We start from the raw sequence: 21,676 nt of genomic DNA, 5'->3' as shown, positions 1-21,676 counted from the left end.
ATCTACTGTATCTTGCCTATGCTGCTCTGTACCATCACTCATTCATATATCCTTATGTACATATTCTTTATCCCCTTACACTGTGTACAAGACAGTAGTTTTGGAATTGTTAGTTAGATTACCTGTTATTACTGCATTGTCGGAACTAGAAGCACAAGCATTTCGCTACACTCGCATTAACATCTGCTAACCATGTGTATGTGACAAATAAAATTTGATTTGATTTGATTTGATTTGATTTTAATTCTGTGTCATTTCCATGACGTGATAAAGACATGAGGTCACATAAATGAAGCGGGAAATGTGAAGTGTCACACAGAAGGTCTTGTGACAACAGACAGTGACAACAGTGACCCACTTTGTAGACATGCAAGGAGCTAGAATGACAAGTGAAAAGCAAGTGGCAGTGGCAGAAAGCATACATTCTGTGAGAAGCATTACAGGAACCATGTGTGATGTCACATACGTCACTGGTGTGAGTGGAGTGTTTGGCTTTGCAGGGGCTAGAGTCCCTAATTGTGCGCGTGTGGGAGGAGAGCTGGTGAGAATGTGTTATGGAGAGAGTTACTGCACTGCTAAACTCTCCCACACCACACACATAACTGTCTCCTCATCAGAGAGTGAGTGGATGTCACTTGGCTACGTTGACAACTTTGCCATTCTGAGAGTTTTCACTTTGCCTCCTCTCAGATTCTCTAAGTAGTATAATTTCTAATACACCTCCCAGTCATTTTTTTCCATTCCCTGCCCCCTCCTATCTCGCTCCTCTCTGCCATGCTCTACCACCCAAACAGAATGTGAGAAGAAAAAAAACTAGTGTAAAATTTGTATCAACCACTGATGCAGACAGACTAAAGCTTATGTAACTCACAGCACATTGGGTCTGTTGCTGTGCAGCCTATTTCATACCATTTCCTGTTTATACGCAACCTCCATGACAAAACCAATATTACAAATGGCTAAATATCAACATTTACTGGTTTGTTAATGAACTAGAATGTCTTCATTTCACTCCCTTCCACTCAATATGTTCTTGGTCCTAGTCTTGTGATTCCACGAGTGACTCACACAGTTGATTGTTTGTTATTGGGCTTCCTTCAGGGCTCTGTTTGTCCAAGGTGGTGGTCTTGAGATTCAAATTAAACTTAACAAAGACCATTTCCTTTAGCTTTTGTCTCCACTTGGCGTGATGTTGTGGTGGACGGTGATTTCCTAGCCTCCTCTCCCAAACGCCTGGCCCCTAGCCATGCCTCAGCCCTTAGCCTGCTCTGGCTGGTGTTGTGGTGGATGGGGCAGCCTGTGAGGCCCTCTCCCCTCTCTCTCCTGTCACCAAAGCCAGGCTCCTAGCCTGCCCTGGCCAATGGCTCTGGCTCCAAGCCACTCGGGATGAAATGATTGGCTCCTGACCCGTGACTGATCTGCCGACTCCGGCCTCGTCAAAGACAACACAACCCGACAGAACCTGGGGTTCTCATCCATTTTTCAGAACCATGTACAAAAGAACGGGGAAACCTGCATGCTACTTTAAAGTTCAAAGAGACACACCTGCTGTGTGAGAAGTTAACTGAGGGGTCCCCCAAGCTCCCCATCCCCCAAGCCCCCCCTTCATACCTCTGTTTTCCCACAGGCTGTCCTGCTCCCAGACCTAGTGTCTACAGACTGTATGCATCATTCTGAACCTTTCATCCTCTCCACTGACTCCAGACTGTTCCCAGGGGACTGCAGACTGGTCCCAGGGGACTGCAGACTGGCTCTACTGGCTGTGCTGGCTGGAGGTCACCACTATTCCCATGTGCCCTGACTGTTCCCGTGGGACCACTAGCTACCACCATGTTCTCAGCCTGGTCATCTCTGACCTCTGACACTGAGATAATAAACTCCAACTGCATAAATCCCCCCATCATCATTGCAAACAAGCTGGCATTTCTACTGTGACTGTGTTCAGCTTGCAATCTTAAACACATGTTCTTATAACAACCGACCACAACAGAATGTTTCATACAGCACATCCTGGGTACAGCACCCCACCTACTGAGTAGCTAAACACACAGGACATAATCACTCATCATCAATCTGTTCGGTTCTGTATATACAGGAAGAACAAAAGCTCTAAATCTCTGTGATGAACTACTTGAGAACATGTGATCTAGGGCAACGGTTTTCAACGGGTGTGCCTGCCTTGAGAAGCTGTCCAGGTGTGCTGCAAACCTTTTCCCAATCTTGATTCTTTTTTTGAGTGCACATTCAATTTTGACTTGGGAGCACCACTGCCACACAGATAAATACATTGTTTATCTTGCATCCTGATGCCTAGTCACCTTACCCTAAAACATATCTACCTCTATCACTCCAGAATCACTGCACATTGTAAATATGGTATTGGAACTGACCCTGTATAGAGCTTCTTAGTTATCTTGTTTTTATATCTTGTGTGTTTTTCTTCTACCTTGTGTTATTTTTAGCACTATATTGACATTGATCACTGCCTTGTTGGGTTTAGCGCTGGCAAGAATGGCATTTCACTGTACTTGTGCATTTGACATTGAAACTTGAATAGCTCATGGTCACATCTGTATCTACAAATCCAGTTTGCTCAGGCATGTTGTTGCATTTTTATCAGTTGAGGGGCGCACATCATGAGCAAAGTCCTTTCTCACTGGACACAGACGCCAGTTCAACGTCTGGTTTTGATTTACATTCGGTTGAGCTGTCATCTACTGTGAATTCAACATGAAGTCAACAAAACCTTTCACCATGTCATTCGGTTTAGGTTAAAAGTTAGGTGAAAAAAAAGACGGAATGCGTTACGTTGATACTTTTTGGCAAATCCATTTAGTTTTCTATGTTGATTCATCACCGGTGCCAAGCTTCCTGCCCTCCAGGACCTCTATACCAGGCGGTGTCAGAGGAAGGCCCTCAAAATTGTCAAAGACCCCAGCCACCCTAGTCATAGACTGTTCTCTCTGCTACCGAACGGCAAGTGATACCGGAGTGCCAAGTATAAGTCCAAGAGGCTTCTAAACAGCTTCTACCCCCAAGCCATGAGACCCCTGAACATCTATTCAAATGGCTACCCCAGACTATTTGCATTGTCGTCGCCCCCCCCCCCCCCCCCCCCCCCCCCCTCTTTTACGCTCCTGCTACTCTCTGTTATTATCTATGCATAGTCACTTTAATAACTCTACCTACATACATATTACCTCAATTACCTCGACTAGCCGGTGCCCCGCACACTGACTCTGTACCGGTACCCCCTGTATATAGCCTGGCTATTGTTATTTTATTATTATTTGTTACTTTTATTTTATTTTTTTAGGTATTTTTCTTTAAACTGCATTGTTTTGATTCAGGGCTTGTAAGTAAGCATTTCACTGTTGTCACGCCCTGACCTTAGAGATCCTTTTTATGTCTCTATTTTGGTTTGGTCAGGGCGTGAGTTGGGGTGGGCATTCTATGTTTTGTGTTTCTATGATTTTCTATTTCTATGTTTTGGCCAGATATGGTTCTCAATCAGGGACAGCTGTCTATCATTGTCTATGATTGGGAACCATACTTGGGTACCCTTTTTCCCACCTGTGTTAGTGGGAAGATAACTTTGTCTGATGGCATATAGCCTTAAGCGTCACAGTTTGTTTTGTATTGTTTATTGTTTTGTCGACGTCATTTTGAATAAAAGAGAAAATGTACGCTCACCACGCTGCACCTTGGTCCAGCTCTTTTAACGGCCATGACAACTGTAAGGTCTTCTTCACCTGTTGTATTCAGCGCATGTGACAAATACAATTCGATTTGAGCCAATCTCATCGCAATGATTTATTGGGTTGAAATAATGTGGAAACAACGTTGATGCAAAAAGTTTTTGCCCAGTGGGTTGTATCAATTTACTTTGCCTGTGAGAACAGTTAGCACAGGCAAGTCTGATTAAAGGCGCCACATGGTCAATCTGCATTGGCAGGGTCAGGGCATTCATACTTCTTACACTTCGCCTAGCAGCACAGAGCTGCTGTCAAGGAAGTAAGTTTGTGTTTATTCCGGACCTCCCGCCCTCACCTACCGTCACCCATTAATGTCAATGAGGAGCTCAATTATATTTAAAAAACTCTGCGTGCCTCCAGAGTCTCCGCAATATGCGTCACATTCTGTCCACATTTTCATATGAAGAATAAATAGGCTTTTATAGATTTAGCTGTACCACAGCCTCTGCCATATAAACAAACACAGCACGCATGGCTTTGTGTCGGTGGTTGCACCTATACAATGCAGAAACCCACAAGTCTCTAGCTCAAACAGTTAAAAACTAAAGACCTATTTTTACAAAAAAATTGCACGGATTCGTGGGACGCTCTTACAGAGGTACACACAAATGAATCATCACGAGTAGGGAACTATGAAAATAGTTTCAAACTGTATTTCATCTTTAAAAAACGTTTGTAACAGAAAATAGAGAATTTTGCAGTAGGGATCAGATGAGATGGGGGTCATTGCCACTAAATAAATGAAAAGGGACATTTTTGGTGGGGTGCTAAAAATGGATCCCATAAAGGTGTGCCGTAGTTCAAAAAAAGGTAAGGAAGCACTGATCTAGGGACTATAGCCCATGTGTTAGTAGTATAGGCAGGAGGAACTCCCTGATTGTTCCCGACCCCATGCATCAGGTTAGAGAGTAAACCGTTTTCCCTCAGGTGTGCCAGTGCTGGTGAATGGCATACTGTATGTACTGTAGAAGTCGCCCTTTCTCTCTCACACTGCTCTCTCTGACGTTTCAGGTCCGGAACAGGCTGAGTATGTGCTTTAGATAAACATTAATGACACACTTTCTTATGGAGACCAAGTCAAAGTCTGCCTTTGAATGTTATGTCTGTGTTTGAATAGTGTAGTATCACAAAAGGAACATGGGCCTGTTAAAATGGTTTTTATATTTGTGGGTGGGTTGGTTTGTCTGATAATGGCTAATGTGGTCTGTGGTTATGGCCTTTCCACCCACACTTTTTCCCCCCTTCTTATAACAACACTTACAGTGGGGAGAACAAGTATTTGATACACTGCTGATTTTGCAGGTTTTCCTACTTACAAAGCATGTAGAGGTCTGTCATTTTTATCATAGGTACACTTCAACTGTGAGAGACGGAATCTAAAACAAAAATCCAGAAAATTACATTGTATGATTTTTAAGTAATTGATTTGCATTTTATTGCATGACATAAGTATTTGATACATCAGAAAAGCAGAACTTAATATTTGGTACAGAAACCTTTGTTTGCAATTACAGAGATCATATGTTTCCTGTAGTTCTTGACCAGGTTTGCACACACTGCAGCAGGGATTTTGGCCCACTCCTCCATACAGACCTTCTCCAGATCCTTCAGGTTTTGGGGCTGTCGCTGGGCAATACGGACTTTCAGCTCCCTCCAATTATTTTCTATTGGGTTCAGGTCTGGAGACTGGCTAGGCCACTCCAGGACCTTGAGATGCTTCTTACGGAGCCGCTCCTTAGTTGCCCTGGCTGTGTGTTTCGGGTCGTTGTCATGCTGGAAGACCCAGCCACGACCCATATTCAATGCTCTTACTGAGGGAAGGAGGTTGTTGGCCAAGATCTCACGATACATGGCCCCGTCCATCCTCCCCTCAATACGGTGCAGTCGTCCTGTCCCCTTTGCAGAAAAGCATCCCCAAAGAATGATGTTTCCACCTCCATGCTTCACGGTTGGGATGGTGTTCTTGGGTTTGTACTTATCCTTCTTCTTCATCCAAACACGGCGAGTGGAGTTTAGACCAAAAAGCTCTATTTTTGTCTCATCAGACCACATGACCTTCTCCCATTCCTCCTCTGGATCATCCAGATGGTCATTGGCAACTTCAGACGGTTCTGGACATGCGTTGGCTTGAGCAGGAGGACCTTGCTCTTGCTGCAGGATTTTAATCCATGACGGCGTAGTGTGTTACTAATGGTTTTCTTTGAGACTGTGGTCCCAGCTCTCTTCAGGTCATTGACCATGTCCTGCCGTGTAGTTCTGGGCTGATCCCTCACCTTCCTCATGATCATTGATGCCCAACGAGGTGAGATCTTGCATGGAGCCCCAGACCGAGGGTGATTGACAGTCACTTGAACTTCTTCCATTTTCTATTAATTGCACCAACAGTTGTTGCCTTCTCACCAAGCTGCTTGCCTATTGTCCTGTAGCCCATCCCAGCCTTGTACAGGTCTACAATTTTCTCCCTGATGTCCTTACACAGCTTTCTGGTGTTGGCCATTGTGGAGAGGTTGAGGTCTGTTTGATTGAGTGTGTGAACAGGTGTCGTTTATACAGGTAACAAGTTCAAACAGGTGCAGTTAATACAGGTAATGAGTGAGAACTGGAGCGCTTCTTAAAGAAAAACTAACAGGTCTGTGAGAGCCGGAATTCTTACTGGTTGGTAAGTGATCAAATACTTATGTCATGCAATAAAATGCCAATTAATTACTTAAAAATCATACAATGTGATTGTCTGTCTCTCACAGTTGAAGTGTACCTATGATAAAAATTACAGACCTCTACATGCTTTGTAAGTGGGAAAACCTGCAAAATCGGCAGTGTATCAAATACTTGTTCTCCCCACTGTAAATAAAGTCATTTTGTTACCTTCATTCTCTGGCTCAGTGACAGTAACTGTTTCAATAACTGAATGTGGTGTGTGGGCTTACTATATTTGTGCCCATAGTCTGTGTTAAATAGTGTCAAATTTCTACTAGTGTTCTGAAGTTTCCTCTGTGGGCGAGTCTACAGTCTCCCTCTGTGCTGTGACCTTGGTGGGCTTTGTTCTCTCCTCTTCTGTTCTCTCTGGAACATGACTGTACCTGGAGGGAGGGATGGAGCACCACGCCGGTGGGCAGAGGAGCTGTAGGAACTGCATCTCACATCCCACTCTCTATACAGACAAGACCACTTCAGACCTTCTGAGGGGTTATTGTTTCCAACAAGTACACTTCCTCCCCCATTTCAGAAATACCAAGCTACAGCACTGGATTTTTTTTCTTCCTTTATTCAAAACAGGAAGTGCCAATTTAGGTAAAAAGGCCTGGCGGCATTGATGATAAGTTTTTTTTTTAACCTGTGTGAATATACATAGCACCAAATCCCAAATCACAATAACCATCTTGATCATCATTACATAACTAACAGAACAATCTCAAATCTCTAAACCAGGAGTCTCAAACTCATTTTCCCAGCTCGCAAAATCCAGTCTTCAAAGAGGTCCGGAGGGCCCAACTTAAAATGAATTACAGTAGGAAAGTATTCAGACCACTTGACTTAAAAAACACATTTTTACAGCCTTATTCTAAAATGGATTAAATAGTTTTTGTTCCCTCATCAATCTACACACAACAACCCATAATGACAAAGCAAAAACAAGTTTTTAGAAATATTAGCTAATTTAAAAAATAAAGAAAACCTGAAATCACATTTGCATAAGTATTCAGACCCTTTAGTCAGTACTTTGTTGAAGAATCTTCTGCAGTGATTATAGCCTCTACTCTTCTTAGGTATGGCGCTACAAGCTTGGCACACCTATATGTGGGGAGTTTCTCCCATTCTTCTCTGCAGATCCGTTCAAGCTCTGTCAGGTTGGATGGGGAGCATCGCTGCACAGCTATTTTCAAATGAAATCAAATCAAATTCTATTGGTCACATACACATATTTAGCAGATGTTATTGCAGATGTAGCGAAATGCATGTGTTCCTAGCTCCAACAGTGCAGTAATATCTACCAATTCACAACAATACACACAAATAGAAAGTAAAACGATGGAATTAAGAAATATATAAATATTAGAACGAGCAATGTCAGAGTGGCATTGAATAAAAGTAGAATAGAATACAGTATATACATATGAAATGAGTAAAGCAGTATGTAAACATTATTAAAGTGACTAGTGTTTCGTTATTAAAGTGACCAGAGATTCCAAGTATATGGCAGCAGCCTCTAAGGTGCAGGGTTGAGTAACCGGGTGGTAGCCGGTGATGGCTATTTAACAGTCTGATGGCCTTTAACAGTCAGGTCTCTCCAGAGATGATTGATCGGGTTCAAGTCTGGGTTCTGGCTGGGCCATTCAAGGACATCCAGACTTGTCCCGAAGCCACTCCTGCGTTGACTTGGTTGTGTGCTTGGTGTCGTTGTCCTGTTTGAAGGGGAACCTTCGCCCCATTCTGAGGTCCTGAGCGCTCTGGAACAGGTTTTCATCAAGGATCTCGCTGTACTTTGCTCCTTTCATCTTTCTCTTGATCCTGACTAGTCTCCCAGTCCTTGCTGCTGAAAAACATCCCCACAGCATGATGCTGCCATCACCATGCATCACCGTAGGGATGGTGCCAGGTTTCCTCCAGACGTGATACTTGGCATTCAGGCCAAAGAGTTCAATATTGGTTTCACCAGACCAAAGAATCCTGTTTCTCTTAGTCTGAGAGTCCTTTAGGTGCCTTTTGGCGAACTCCAAGCAGGCTGTCATGTACCTTTTACTGAGGAGTGGCTTCCATCTGGCCACTCTACCATAAAGGCCTGATTGGTAAAGTGCTGCAGAGATGGTTGTCATTCTGGAAGGTTCTCCATCTTCACAGGGAAACTCTAGAGCTCTGTCAGAGTGACCCTCGAGTTCTTGGTCACCTCCCTGACTAAGGCCATTCTCCCCCAATTGCTTAGTTTGGCCGGGTGGCCAGCTCCTGGAAGAGTCTTGGTGGTTGCAAACTTCTTCCATTTAAGAATGATGAAGGCCACTGTGTTCTTGGGGACCTTCAACGCTGCAGAAATGTTTTGGTACCCTTCCCCAGATCTGTACCTCGACACAATCCTGTCTCTGAGCTTTACAGACAATTCCTTTGACCTCATGGCTTGGTTTTTGCTCTGACATGCACTGTCAACTGTGGGACATTATATAGACAGGTGTGTGCCTTTCCAAATCATGTCCAATCAATTGAATTTACCACAGGTGGACTCCAATCAAATTGTAGAAACATCTCAAGGATGATCAATGGGAACAGGATGCACCGGAGCTCAATTTCGAGTCTCATAGCAAAGGATCTGAATACTAATGTACGTAAATAAGGTATTTCCTGTTTTGTCTTTTTCACTTGCAAACATTTCTAAAAACTTGTTCTTGCTTTGTCATTGTGGGGTATTGTGTGTAGATTGATGGGGGGGGGGGGGGGGGGGGGGGGGATTATTGAATCCATTTTAGAATAAGGCTGTAACATAACAAAATGTGGAAAAAGTCAAGCGGTCTGAATCCTACTGCACTGTATATTTCCTTGCCATGAAAACGTTTAACAAATTGTCCTCTAGCCATCGCTTTCTGAATTTTCGATGCTCCCTGACTGTCTAGCTTCAGTTTTGATGACTGTTAGCAAGCTGGACAGAGTAAAGAGACTATAACATTCGGTCAATTATACATTTTACAGTTTCTATTTGGTTTTAGTCATTTCAATGTCAATTGACAATCGTCCCCCCCTTCCAAAAAATGTCAAACTAAAAAGCAATTTTTTACTCAAACCACCCTTGGGTCAGATTGAATCGGCTCGCAGGCCTTGAGTTTGACACATGCTCCAAAGACATAAAAAACAAGAACAACAACTACCAAACAAAGCACCAACAAAGCCAACCTCCCTGTAGCCTCGCTACTGTTCTCCCATTAGCTATAAGACCTGCATCCTCTCCCCCCTTTCCAAAATACACACAGCACTCACACAGAAAAAGCCCTTGGGAAGTTAGGAACATTCCAAGGCTGACTGGATATTTATTAAAGATACTCCCTACATGTTCAGTGCAGAAAAAAACATAGACATGAACTCAACTTTAATGTTGTATAGGCCTATTTACTGGCATTGATCTTTTACTGTGTTTCCATTCTTCCTGGAGTAGAAGAGAACACTGTTCCACTGTTTTTATTCCTGGAGATTCTGGATGCATCAAAGTGAGAGCGGCTGTGTGTGTGTGTGTGTGTGTGTGTGTGTGTGTGTGTGTCTGTGTGTCTGTGTGTGTATGTATTCATACGTGTGAGCGTGTGTGTGCCTGCCTGACTGCGTCTATGTATATTGGGTAAAATAATACCAGTCAGGAGCCAGGTTTGTCTTTCCATTTCCACACCGTTATCAAGCTGATTTCTCCTGCGAGGGGGCTATTGAAGGAGCAGTTAGATAAAGGAGTGAGAGGGTTGGGTCTGCTCTGGTCAGGCAGGGGGGGTAGTGAGGGCCTGAAGGCGAGGGGAGGTGGGAGGGGGATCGTGGAGTGTCCTTTAGACTCCTTGTGACTGCAGTGCTCGCCTGGATTGGAATGTGTTCTTAGAGACTCCACTGCTCAAGCAGTGATATTAGGAACTCAAAAAGAACAGGTTCAGCAGTTACAGAAGATGCCAACGCTGCAACAACAAAGGCTGGCGCAGTGGCTAAAAGGACCCAGGAGAAACAATTCGCTACAGCCTGAAGGCCGGGCCAATGTCCGATGTCAACAGGTTGCGGTTGACATTTAACTGAGATGACTAAAATCGTTGAGGAATGTCATTATGCTCATACATTGGATCATCATATTGAGGCAACGTGTATGTTGAAGGTCTTGCGAGTCTTAGAATTTCACATGGCACACTATAGAAAATGTGGGGCATTATATGATGTAATATGACGTAAATGAATAACACTAAATGTTTAACCCTAAGGACCCACAGCTTTAAGAGGTGAACTACTATTTACTGTACTTGAGCTTCCAGTCACCATTTCTACTATGCTGATGTGGTGTTTCTATGGTGTAACAGATGATTTGAGGGTGAGGTCAAAATGTCCGACATAAATAATGTTCCTACATGGCAACTCAATGACCTTGTTGGTTCTCTTCTCATGAAGATTGTGATTAATCAAAGATGAATCAGAAGCCAGAGCAGTTTGATTAAGGTCTAAGACTAGCTGTAGGGATGTGAAGTACTGCTGTACTGTGTGTTTGTATGTGTCGGGTTGGGATCAATTAGAATTGAAGACAGTCAATTCAGGAAGTAAACTAAAATATGCCTTCAATTCAAACTGAGCCCAACCCTGGTGTGTGTGTGGCACTGTCCCTGATCGGCATACTACGTACCTGCTTCATGGTGTCCTGTGTGTCAAGGGCCTCTGGCAGTGGGGTCTAGGGGAAAGTGGGAGAGAAAGAAACATAATCAACTATTACATAATTTCATTATTCTATCATAGAGGTTCACGTCCAGTCCAGAAAGCCTATAATATCAAGGCATTGCTGAATAATAAGGCCTATAATATATTATGGCTTCCTCTCATAGGCATTCCAACAGAACTGGTTAAACTGGTTGTTCTCAGAAACCATTGGGTGGGACCAGAAAGATAGGTTGAATGTGAAATATTCTAATGTCTAATGAGATACATACTGTTGTGTTCAGTTTGTTTTCAGTGAGTGTTTTCTATATGTCTACTGGTTCAGGCAATATATGTCCTAAACCCAATGATATATGGGCAAACCCTCCTCTCAACTCACCAACACTATGCTGTAGCCTAATTCCCACTTCCTCTTCTGTTGTTCTATAACTCTTCTTTTATGATCCACTGACAGCCTCTCTAAATGTGTTCCCAAGCCAGCTGCTAAGTTGCGTGACATGGATGGACTCCGCTGGCTGAGGTGTCATCGGAGTACACAGTCATTTACAAGGGATTTGTTCAGGGCATTCTCTCCTCTATCTTTCCAGGTCTTGTTAACTCATGAGTGGCTACTGCCTTACCTTGAGGGCCACTCAGAAGAAAATTGATTATATAAGACACAGGCCTCACGTTTTCACTGTGTCGCGGTGTGGGATCGGCAGCTCAAATGATGAAAAATAGAAATATGGAACCTGACTAGTTATTGTCATCTCGTCTCTCTTTGTGTGGGAGCGCTATTGATGGCCTTGTGCTGGGCTTGGGTATAAAATGCAACTAAAAAAAGAAAATGGTTTGAACACATCATTTTTTCCCTCAGCTCCATTTGCAGTCAGTATTCTTCTTCTATCCCCTTTTCTTATTTTTGTACTAGATTGCTTTTCTTCTCTTAAGTCAGGTGTTCAATGGCTCCTTGCGTGGAGACCTCTCCACCCTTCCTTTCTGTTGACAGAGTAAACTGTGCTGGTCGGTCCTACTGCCAACACTGTCACATGCTCCCAACCAGAGGTACTGCACATTGCCCTTTTCAGCTGTTAGCCAACTCTATAAAATATAATTAAGTCTCTCTCATATGTTCTTTCGCTTCTGCTCTCTCTCTGCCATGCTGAGAGCAGCAAAACCATGCTTGTAGAGGCGTAACTTCTTGCCTGATGTAGCACCGCACAGACACACCTGTAGGCTATGGTGACTTTGTTTTTTTGTTCCCTTGGAGAAGCCCTTGCATCTTAGAAAACAACTCTAGGAAACAAAGTTGAAGGCCTGGCAGCAGTATGGGGCATACAGTGGGAAATGCCAGATGCCATGTCCCGTCCCTCTTATCAAAAAGTGCCCTTCTTGCTATGTATCTCTTATTATGAAGACCTCTACCAATGTGAGTCATTTTGTCCTGTTTATCTCCAGGAGTCATCACCACCACCCCAGCACTGGTATGCATTGCAATAAGCATGGACATTGGGTTACAGACCTTATTAGCATCTATTCATTCTAGGAAAATGATTCTGTCTGCATTTGCTACTAGTGGTGGTATCAGACCACGCGTGCCATGTGTGTCTTAATTAACTAGAGTTAGCTGGCGCCCAGTGTGAAGCCAGTTTAATTGGGTCTAATGTTGTTGCATGGCGCCTCAGCATTCCAGATACATCATCAAACAGACACAAAGATGAGGTGGAGCCGCAGATGCTTTAGGAATAATGATGTTTGCCTGATCATCTAAGGCATGAAGCACTGCACCATGGTTCAAATAAGGCCAACTGAAATCAATCTCCAGTCTAAGTCTATTATTTAACATTTCCATATCCTACTGTATTATCAATGTAATAAGTGTATTTACAAATATCAAACGAAAAACAGGGTGTTGGATGTTTAGCTTTTAACATTTTGCAATGCGCCCACAGCTATTGACATGAATAAGATCAAGCATTGATCTATTTATCTATCAGAGGGGTTGTAGTTGTTGTTGAACCTCTAGGGACTAGGTCAAGCTGGATTTAAGGACATTAAGCAGACGGGCTAGACTAAAACATCATCACCATAGGGTGTCCTAATGAATCAACTATAGGCTACTTGAGGAAGAACAATATACACATAAACAAACTCACTATGCATATGATATTTAGAAGCTTTCCTAAACCATCTTAATATTTTGGTTCTCAGCCAATCCAGTTGTTACTCGTGAACACAAGATCAGGCTATTAAGTAATATTTCCATTGACGTCCTACCTACAGTAATATGTTTCGGCTACTCCATAGACATTGCCAAATATATGTTTATTTAAAAAAAAAATGATGGACTGTCCACTGACAGGCAACACTTTGTTAAGCTGTTATTGATCATATATAAGACCTATGCCTTTTTATAGTCAGGTCATCACAGATTCAGCTAATCACAACGTCTGTAGGTTAATAACTCTAGATTTGTATAATCCTGAGCAATTCAATAACAAAGTCAAAAGCCAAATTTAGATCTTTCACAAGGAGCACTATTCGGAATCTTCCTGTGGCTGGGGGAAAATAGACATTCTTGTCTACCATGTAAACCGAATGGGGGGGATGAAGGTGAACAATAAACAATGCACTATAAATAACAAGAGTAATAAAAAAAATTTAAAAAACTGTCTGGGTCTCCACTAGCTTCCTCTCCTCTGCCCCACACCCAAGACTAGTAGTCCCTGTGTCAGTCTGAACCTTCTCCACATTCTCACATGCAACGCAGGAAGCTGCTTTTGTTTCGGGGACACACACAGACTGTGTCACAGTGGATGTGGTGAGCCCCCCACCCCCCCCCCCCCACCCACCCCCCCCCCCCCCCCCCACACACACACACTTCTTCCATCAACACATTGTCTGACTCCACAGCCCCATTCACTCTCCACCTCTGCAGTGAAACACCACCCACACATCTCACCACGCAGACACTAATGCAGTGGCACAATCACATACGATGACGTAAACTTCTATGCTGAAGTGTTGCAGTGTTTTCAAGTGTGACCCGTCTTCCCTCCTCTTGTAGTGCCTATAGTAACTGATTGGTGAAGTGTGCAGTGTGTGCGAAAGGCAGAGAGACAGAGCATGACGGTGACATGCGTGCAGCCACAAGGCAGACTTTCTGTAGAGAATGTTCTACCTCCCACCACATTATGTTTTGATCAAGTACTGTGGTGCTTCATTTCTACCTGGAACGTGAGTCTCACTCTCAAAACACGTCCACGCGATGGGCTATTTCATTTATTGAAGGCCTATTTTTGCTGCGAAAACACTGTCTCAAACTGCCATGGATGTGACTATTTTGAGAATATTTTCAGCCAAGGTCATACTTTACTTTCTGAATAAAAAAAGTTGTTTTTATGAAGAATTATATTATGACCCGTGAGCACTCATTATCATCATTATCATCATCATCATTAATCATCATCACTATCGTCAGATCATCATCAAACCATCTCAAAGCTAAACAATAAGCACAAGGCAAGGACAAAAAAGGAATGATGTTACAGATAATGATGAGGATAAGTAGCCTAGTGATGATGATTATCATCATTACAAGATGAGTATACTATTAGCCTGTGCAACTGTAGGTTTTGTAGGCCGTCATTGTAAATAAGAATTTGTTCTTAACTGACTTGCCTAGTTAAATAGAGGTTAAATAAAATACAAAATAAAGGTATGCTATTATAGGCATCAATAATCACATACCCAACTGATGCCTCGAATGGTCGATGTTTCCACAGAATAATGATCCGGGAAAATTCGATAATTGTAACTCCGGAACAGATGCATATTTTTTCAAGTCAATCAAAACAACTTTCACCGTTACGCATGTCGAAGACGGGAGCACCAAGCATGTCTGTCTACCCGTTACAAAGACCGGACCCACATTACAACAACATAGCATACCGACAGTGGACATTGCACGACCAGTTGAATCGCCACATGTTGCTCTTGTGTCACTAAAGCCAAGTTTCCAACCTGACTGTTAGGCTACTGTGCCTACATCAAAACTCAACCCGGCTGTCACTGCCACCTCGCACGACGTTGCTGGCTGCTGCCTCTGCTCGACCGAGACTCCAACCCACTTTCAATCAGCCTCAGCTCTATCTCAGCACAGGCGCATGATTGTAGCTTTGCGTAAGCACACTTGCTCTCAAATGAGTCCCCGCTGCTTGTCAAGTGATTTCGGAGTCATTAAAATCGGCGGCCTTTTCAGAAGGATCTGATTCTCTTATTCACTGCAGCAAATTGCCTGTTTCTTGTTCGTGTTCCCAACATTCAGTTGCGATGACATTTCAGTTGGGAGTCATTCCAATGGCTGTTCTAAACTTTTTGTATATCCTACTTCTGTAGGCCTATCCCACGGGACAACAACTATGTAGTTGAATCAACGCTGTCTGTTTCCAAGTCATTTCAACCAAAACAATGTGATGACATGACATTGAATTAACGCCGAAAACTTTGTGGGATATGCAAAAATGCATATATTTAACGGAATTTCGTTTTTTTTCACCCAACTTTTAACCAAAAACCAAATTACAGGATGAACATTTGGGTTTATTTCACATTGAATTCACGTTAGTTGACAACCAAATGTAAATCTTAACTAGACGTTGAACTGACATATGTGCCCAGTTGGATGTGTCACAAATATATATATTTTTCTAACATTTTGTAGGGCATTCCAAAACACACCACACAATATGTTGAGTCGGAGCTCCAACAGCTCCAGCACTCTGTATTTCGCCTGAGTTTGGTAGATGAGATTGAGTCAATGATAAGTATATCAAATATAAGTGTTCATAATGTTCCAGGCCAGTACTGTGGGCAGGCTACACAATGATCCTGTCCAGAGAGCAGCACCTGTACATCAGGAGTTACTGGTGCAAAAACACTTTGATTAGGGGTAGAGGTACACACTATTTAGTGCCAAATAAGGGTTATTTGGCTTGCTACCATAGCGGAACCCCTTTTAGTGCTATGTGGAACCTTTTCTTAAGGTTCTATAAAGAGTCATGCTCTATGGTGCTAAAAATAACCCTATCCTAAGGTTCTATATAATAAAAAAAGGGTTCCGCTATGGTTACAACACTAAAACATCTCCTGTAAAATGTACAGTAACTTACTGGCAGCAATTGGCCAGTAAGTTACTGTAATTTCATTTACAGTACACCCACTGTAATCCATTTTACGGTACCACAAATGTTACCAAAATCTAATTTACAGTACCAAGTCAGTTACTGTAATCTAATTTACAGTACAAATTACAATTACAGCATATTACTGTAATTACCCATATTACCCAATGCTCTTTGCAAGTTTTCATTTTCACATTTTCGGTCTTCCTGTGACATCGGATGCTGTTGTTGTCCTGGAGGTTAGGCAGTATGCCCCCGGTGATGCGTTGGGCAGACGGTACCACCTTCTGGAGAGCCCTGTGGTTGCGGGCTGTGCAGTTTCCGTACCAGGCGACGATACAGCCCAACAAGATGATCTAAATTGTCCATCTGTAAAAGTTTCTGAGGGTCTTAGGGGCCAAGCCAAATTTCTTCGGCCTCCTGAGGATACACTGGTCTTCAAAATAATTGTAATTACAACAAGGTATCTTATGATATAGCTCTGACTAACTCTGATAGTGACAATACCTTACTGAGATATTCACCGTACCTTGATATCTGCTTCCTCTAAATTACTATAACGTCAAAGTAATGACTAATAAAATGTAAGAAAGTTATTTTTATAGTATTTTACTGTAATTACAAGGGATGCAGGTTGGCTGCTAGGCATTTGTATATTACAGAATATTAATGAATACTAGGTGTTTTATATCACTTTCCCTTCTTGGGGCCTTAACAAAGGCTTCAAAACTGGTCGTGATTGCAGGGAAAAACAGATCAAATGCACATGATTAAATAGTCAACCATTAATGGTTTAGGACCCTCTTTCACTCTCATTTGTCCCCTATAGACATTTCATTGGTTGAGAACTACTACCACATATCACTTAAATTGGTACAGGGCTCTCACGAACGTGTGCAACAAACATAGTACAGGACACACCTGAAATTCTTCCCCTCCCAGAACATTTTTCCACAATGCACCATCATTTACAGTACGCTGCATTAAATATACAGCAAAACAGCACTTTATTGTTGAATTGTATTGAAAAACTTTTACGAAGTTGCTAATAATGAATAAGTCATTCTATATTACAGAATGTCAACTGCTATTTGGTGTTTTATATCACTTGCAATTTAGGCCTTAACAAAGGCTTCTACAGTAACAGTGACTACAGGGCAAAAACAGATCAAAAGGACACGGCTAGCCACTCAACACAGGTGTAAACCTTCCTGTCACTCTGATCTGTCCTCTGTAGACATGGCTAGCCACTCAACACAGGTGTAAATCTTCCTGTCACTCTGATCTGTTCTCTGTAGACATGGCTAGCCACTCAACACAGGTGTAAACCTTCCTGTCACTCTGATCTGTCCTCTGTGGACATGGCTAGCCACTCAACACAGGTGTAAACCTTCTAGTCACTCTGATCTGTCCTCTGTAGACATGGCTAGCCACTCAACACAGGTGTAAACCTTCCTGTCACTCTGATCTGTCCTCTGTAGACATGGCTAGCCACTCAACACAGGTGTAAACCTTCCTGTCACTCTGATCTGTCCTCTGTAGACATGGCTAGCCACTCAACACAGGTGTAAACCTTCCTGTCACTCTGATCTGTCCTCTGTAGACATGGCTAGCCACTCAACACAGGTGTAAACCTTCCTGTCACTCTGATCTGTCCTCTGTAGACATGGCTAGCCACTCAACACAGGTGTAAACCTTCCTGTCACTCTGATCTGTCCTCTGTAGACATTCAATTGTTAGGGAGCCACTACCACATATCTGTTAAATTCATACAGCGGGTGCAACAAATCTAGCCTCTTACAAGACACACCTCAAAATATGTTAATCAGAAACAACAATACCACATACCCACTAGATTTGCAAAGGTTTTTGGCACTACAAAAATGCAGTATGGAACTGATTTACAGTAAATTACTGGCAGCAATTGGCCTGCAAATTACTGTAGATTTTCAGAATAAGGTTTATAGAATTCCTAAAATACAGTATATTACTAAACTCAGCAAAAAAAGAAACGTCCTCGCACTGTCAACTGCGTTTATTTTCAGCAAACTTAACGTGTAAATATTTGTATGAACATATCAAGATTCAACATCTGAACAAGTTCCACAGACATGTGACTAACAGAAATGGAATAATGTGTCCCTGAACAAAGGGGGGGTCAAAATCAAAAGTAACAGTCAGTGTGTGGCCACCAGCTGCATTAAGTACTGCAGTGCATCTCCTCCTCATGGACTGCACCAGATTTGCCAGTTATTGCTGTGAGATGTTACCCCACTCTTCCACCAAGGCCCCTCCAAGTTCCCTGACATTTCTGGGGGGAATGGCCCTAGCCCTCACCCTCTGATCCAACAGGTCCCAGACGTGCTCAATGGAATTGAGATCCAGGTTCTTCGCTGGCCATGGCAGAACACTGACATTCCTGTATTGCAGGAAATCACGCACAGAACGAGCATTGTCATGCTGGAGGGTCATGTCAGGATGAGCCTGTAAGAAGGGTACCACATGAGGGAGGAGGATGTCTTCCCAGTAACGCACAGCGTTGAGATTACCTGCAATGACAACAAGCTCAGTCTGATGATGCTGTGACACAGCACCCCAGAACATGACTGATCCTCCACCTCCAAATTGATCCCGCTCCAGAGTACAGGCCTCGGTGTAATGTTCATTCCTTCCACAATAAACGCGAATCCGACCATCACTCTTGGTGAGACAAAACTGTGACTCGTCGGTGAAGAGCACTTTTTGCCAGTTCTGTCTGGTCCAGCGACGGTGGGTTTGTGCCCATAGACGACGTTGTTGCCGGGGATGTCTGGTGAGGACCTGCCTTACAACAGGCATACAAGCCCTCAGTCCAGCCTCTCTCAGCCTATTGCGGACAGTCTGAGCACTGATGGAGGGATTGTGCGTTCCTGGTGTAACTTGGGCAGTTGTTGTTGCCATCCTATACCTGTCCCTTAGGGGTGATTTTCGGATTTACCGATCCTGTGCAGGTGTTGTTACACATGTTACACACCCCTGCGTGGATGATCAACTGTACGTCCTGTCTCCCTGTAGCTCTATCTTAGGCATCTCACAATACGGACATTGGAATTTATTGCCCTGGCCACATCTGTAGTCCTCATGCCTCTTTGCAGAATGCCTAAGGCACATTCACGCAGATGAGCAGGGACCCTGGGCATCTTTTTTTTTGTGTGTTTTTCAGAGTCAGTAAAAAGGTCTCTTTAGTGTCCTACATTTTCATAACTGTGACCTTAATCGCCTACCGTCTGTAAGCGTCTGTTAGTGTCTTAACGACCGTTCCACAGGTACATGTTCATTAATTGTTTATGGTTCATTGAACAAGCATGGGAAACTGTGTTTTAACCCTTTACAATGAAGATCTGTGAAGTTATTTGGATTTTTCGAATTATATTTGAAAGACAGGGTCCTGAAAAAGGGATGTTTTTTTGTTGTTGCTGAGTTTATATTCTGTGAGGGTAAAGCATTTCCTCTCACGGGTGCAACAAATATAGCCTCTTACAAGGCACACCTTAAAATATGTTCTTGAGCCCGAAACTCTTTCCTCGCCCACAACATCTTCCCACAATGCACCATAACTAGTTATGAAGTTATACAATGAAGGTACACTGAAGGTATTTTACTGTGCATTCTACCGTATTTCACTGTTGAAATTACAGAAACGTCTTACAGTGAACCCTTTTCGGAGCTATATTATAGAAAAAAAATGAATGGTTCTTTTTAGAACCATACAGTGTTTCTTACTCTGGTTTAATAGCCATATTAAATGGTTATAATTCCATTGGTTTTATTATTGTTTTTCTGAACAAGTTTTATCAGGAATGCTAGCTTTGGTACGGCTGGTGATTCCTGAGGAGAGAATTGAGAACTACTGACTTAATTAACCATTCTCACAAGAGACCTTCACTGACCATAGTCATATGTAACATCTAATAGCATAACACAACAGATTAGACCAACTGGAATGACTCCCGGTTGCACTAAAAGAGCTGTGAGAAAACCACGTCCCAAAATATTAGAATGACCCACCGGCCCTACATTTTAGTTATCACTAAAAGAGCTGTGAGAAAACCACGTCCCAAAATATTAGAATGACCCACCGGCACTACATTTTAGTTATCACTAAAAGAGCTGTGAGAAAACCACGTCCCAAAATATTAGAATGACCCACCGACCCTACATTTTAGTTATCACTAAAAGAGCTGTGAGAAAACCACGTCCCAAAATATTAGAATGACCCACCGGCCCTACATTTTAGTTATCACTAAAAGAGCTGTGCGAAAACCACGTCCCAAAATATTAGAATGACCCACCGACCCTATATTTTAGTTATCACTAAAAGAGCTGTGAGAAAACCACGTCCCAAAATATTAGAATGACCCACCGACCCTACATTTTAGCTATCACTAAAAGAGCTGTGAGAAAACCACGTCCCAAAATATTAGAATGACCCACCGGCCCTACATTTTAGTTATCACTAAAAGAGCTGTGAGAAAACCACGTCCCAAAATATTAGAATGACCCACCGGCCCTACATTTGAATTATCGCTAAAAGAGGAAAGAATATTTTTTTTAACTGCAAAGAACCATTGAAGGGCTCAAAGGGTTATTTGGGTCAGTATCCATCACCTTCCCAAAGAACCATTGATCTGGCAAAGTCTCTCTCTCTCTCTATATATATCTATCTCTCTCTCTCTCTCTCCCCCCTCCCTCTCTTTCTCACTCTCTCTCTCTCCCTTTCTGTGTGTGTGTGTGTGTGTGTGTGTCTGCATGTCGGCGTGTCTGTCTGCCTGCGCGTGTGTGTAGGATTGGGGTGTGTGGACACTTATCAGAGTGAACCCAGCTGTCTGTCTAACCATGCAGTAGGCCACAGACACGTGGACACAGACAGATTAACTGCCTCAGGCCAGGGACAGACAAAAACAACAGGGGAGGCATGACATAGTAACAGGACGGACGGCAAGAGTGATTCTCCCCCTATACACCCTACACAGAACAACTCTGCTATGAAGTCTTATTAACTATTTCAAAGTCTGATGTGATTAGTCATGTGGGTTTCGCAGACCTTTCTTGAAACCCAGCACACAACCCGTTGAACCGGAATTACCTGTAGCCTAATTATTAAGTGCGTAATGGTATTCAAATATGCATGTCATCATACAGTGTCTGTAAAACATTACAGTGTATCCAAGTCCTGTTTCTTTGTGGACATTTAATGCATGAGTTAAACAAACAAAGAAGTTGAATTGTAAAAGTGGCAAATTTCGCTATAGTGAATTCAACACTCCAACCCTTTCCTCACAATTCAGATAACACTCTATCCTTCTTTTAAAGATGTTCATGTTTGAATTATGAAGAAGGAGAACTCGTGGT

General features: G+C 42.8%; 1 protein-coding gene across 7 annotated transcripts in view; it reads right to left on the bottom strand.

The window, feature by feature from the left end:
- The window catches only part of rapgef3 (Rap guanine nucleotide exchange factor (GEF) 3), a 49,511-nt gene that overhangs the window by 21,110 nt on the left and 6,725 nt on the right, over positions 1-21,676 (bottom strand). For 3 of the 7 annotated variants that reach the window (XM_021566108.2, XM_036947023.1, XM_021566110.2), the window contains one exon: positions 11,095-11,139. In XM_021566108.2, the coding sequence (XP_021421783.2) occupies positions 11,095-11,139 (45 nt within the window). Of the gene's footprint in view, positions 1-11,094; positions 11,140-11,502; positions 11,638-14,852; positions 15,496-21,676 lie in introns of those variants that run through there. The other 4 variants (XM_021566114.2, XM_036947022.1, XM_021566109.2 and 1 more) reach the window with 3 other exon arrangements.

This window comes from Oncorhynchus mykiss, chromosome 16 (genome assembly GCF_013265735.2).
Source record: "Oncorhynchus mykiss isolate Arlee chromosome 16, USDA_OmykA_1.1, whole genome shotgun sequence".
In the NCBI taxonomy this organism is placed as follows: domain Eukaryota; kingdom Metazoa; phylum Chordata; class Actinopteri; order Salmoniformes; family Salmonidae; genus Oncorhynchus; species Oncorhynchus mykiss.
Note: the sequence above shows the minus strand (reverse complement) of the source record. Positions and strands in the feature narration are given on the sequence as shown.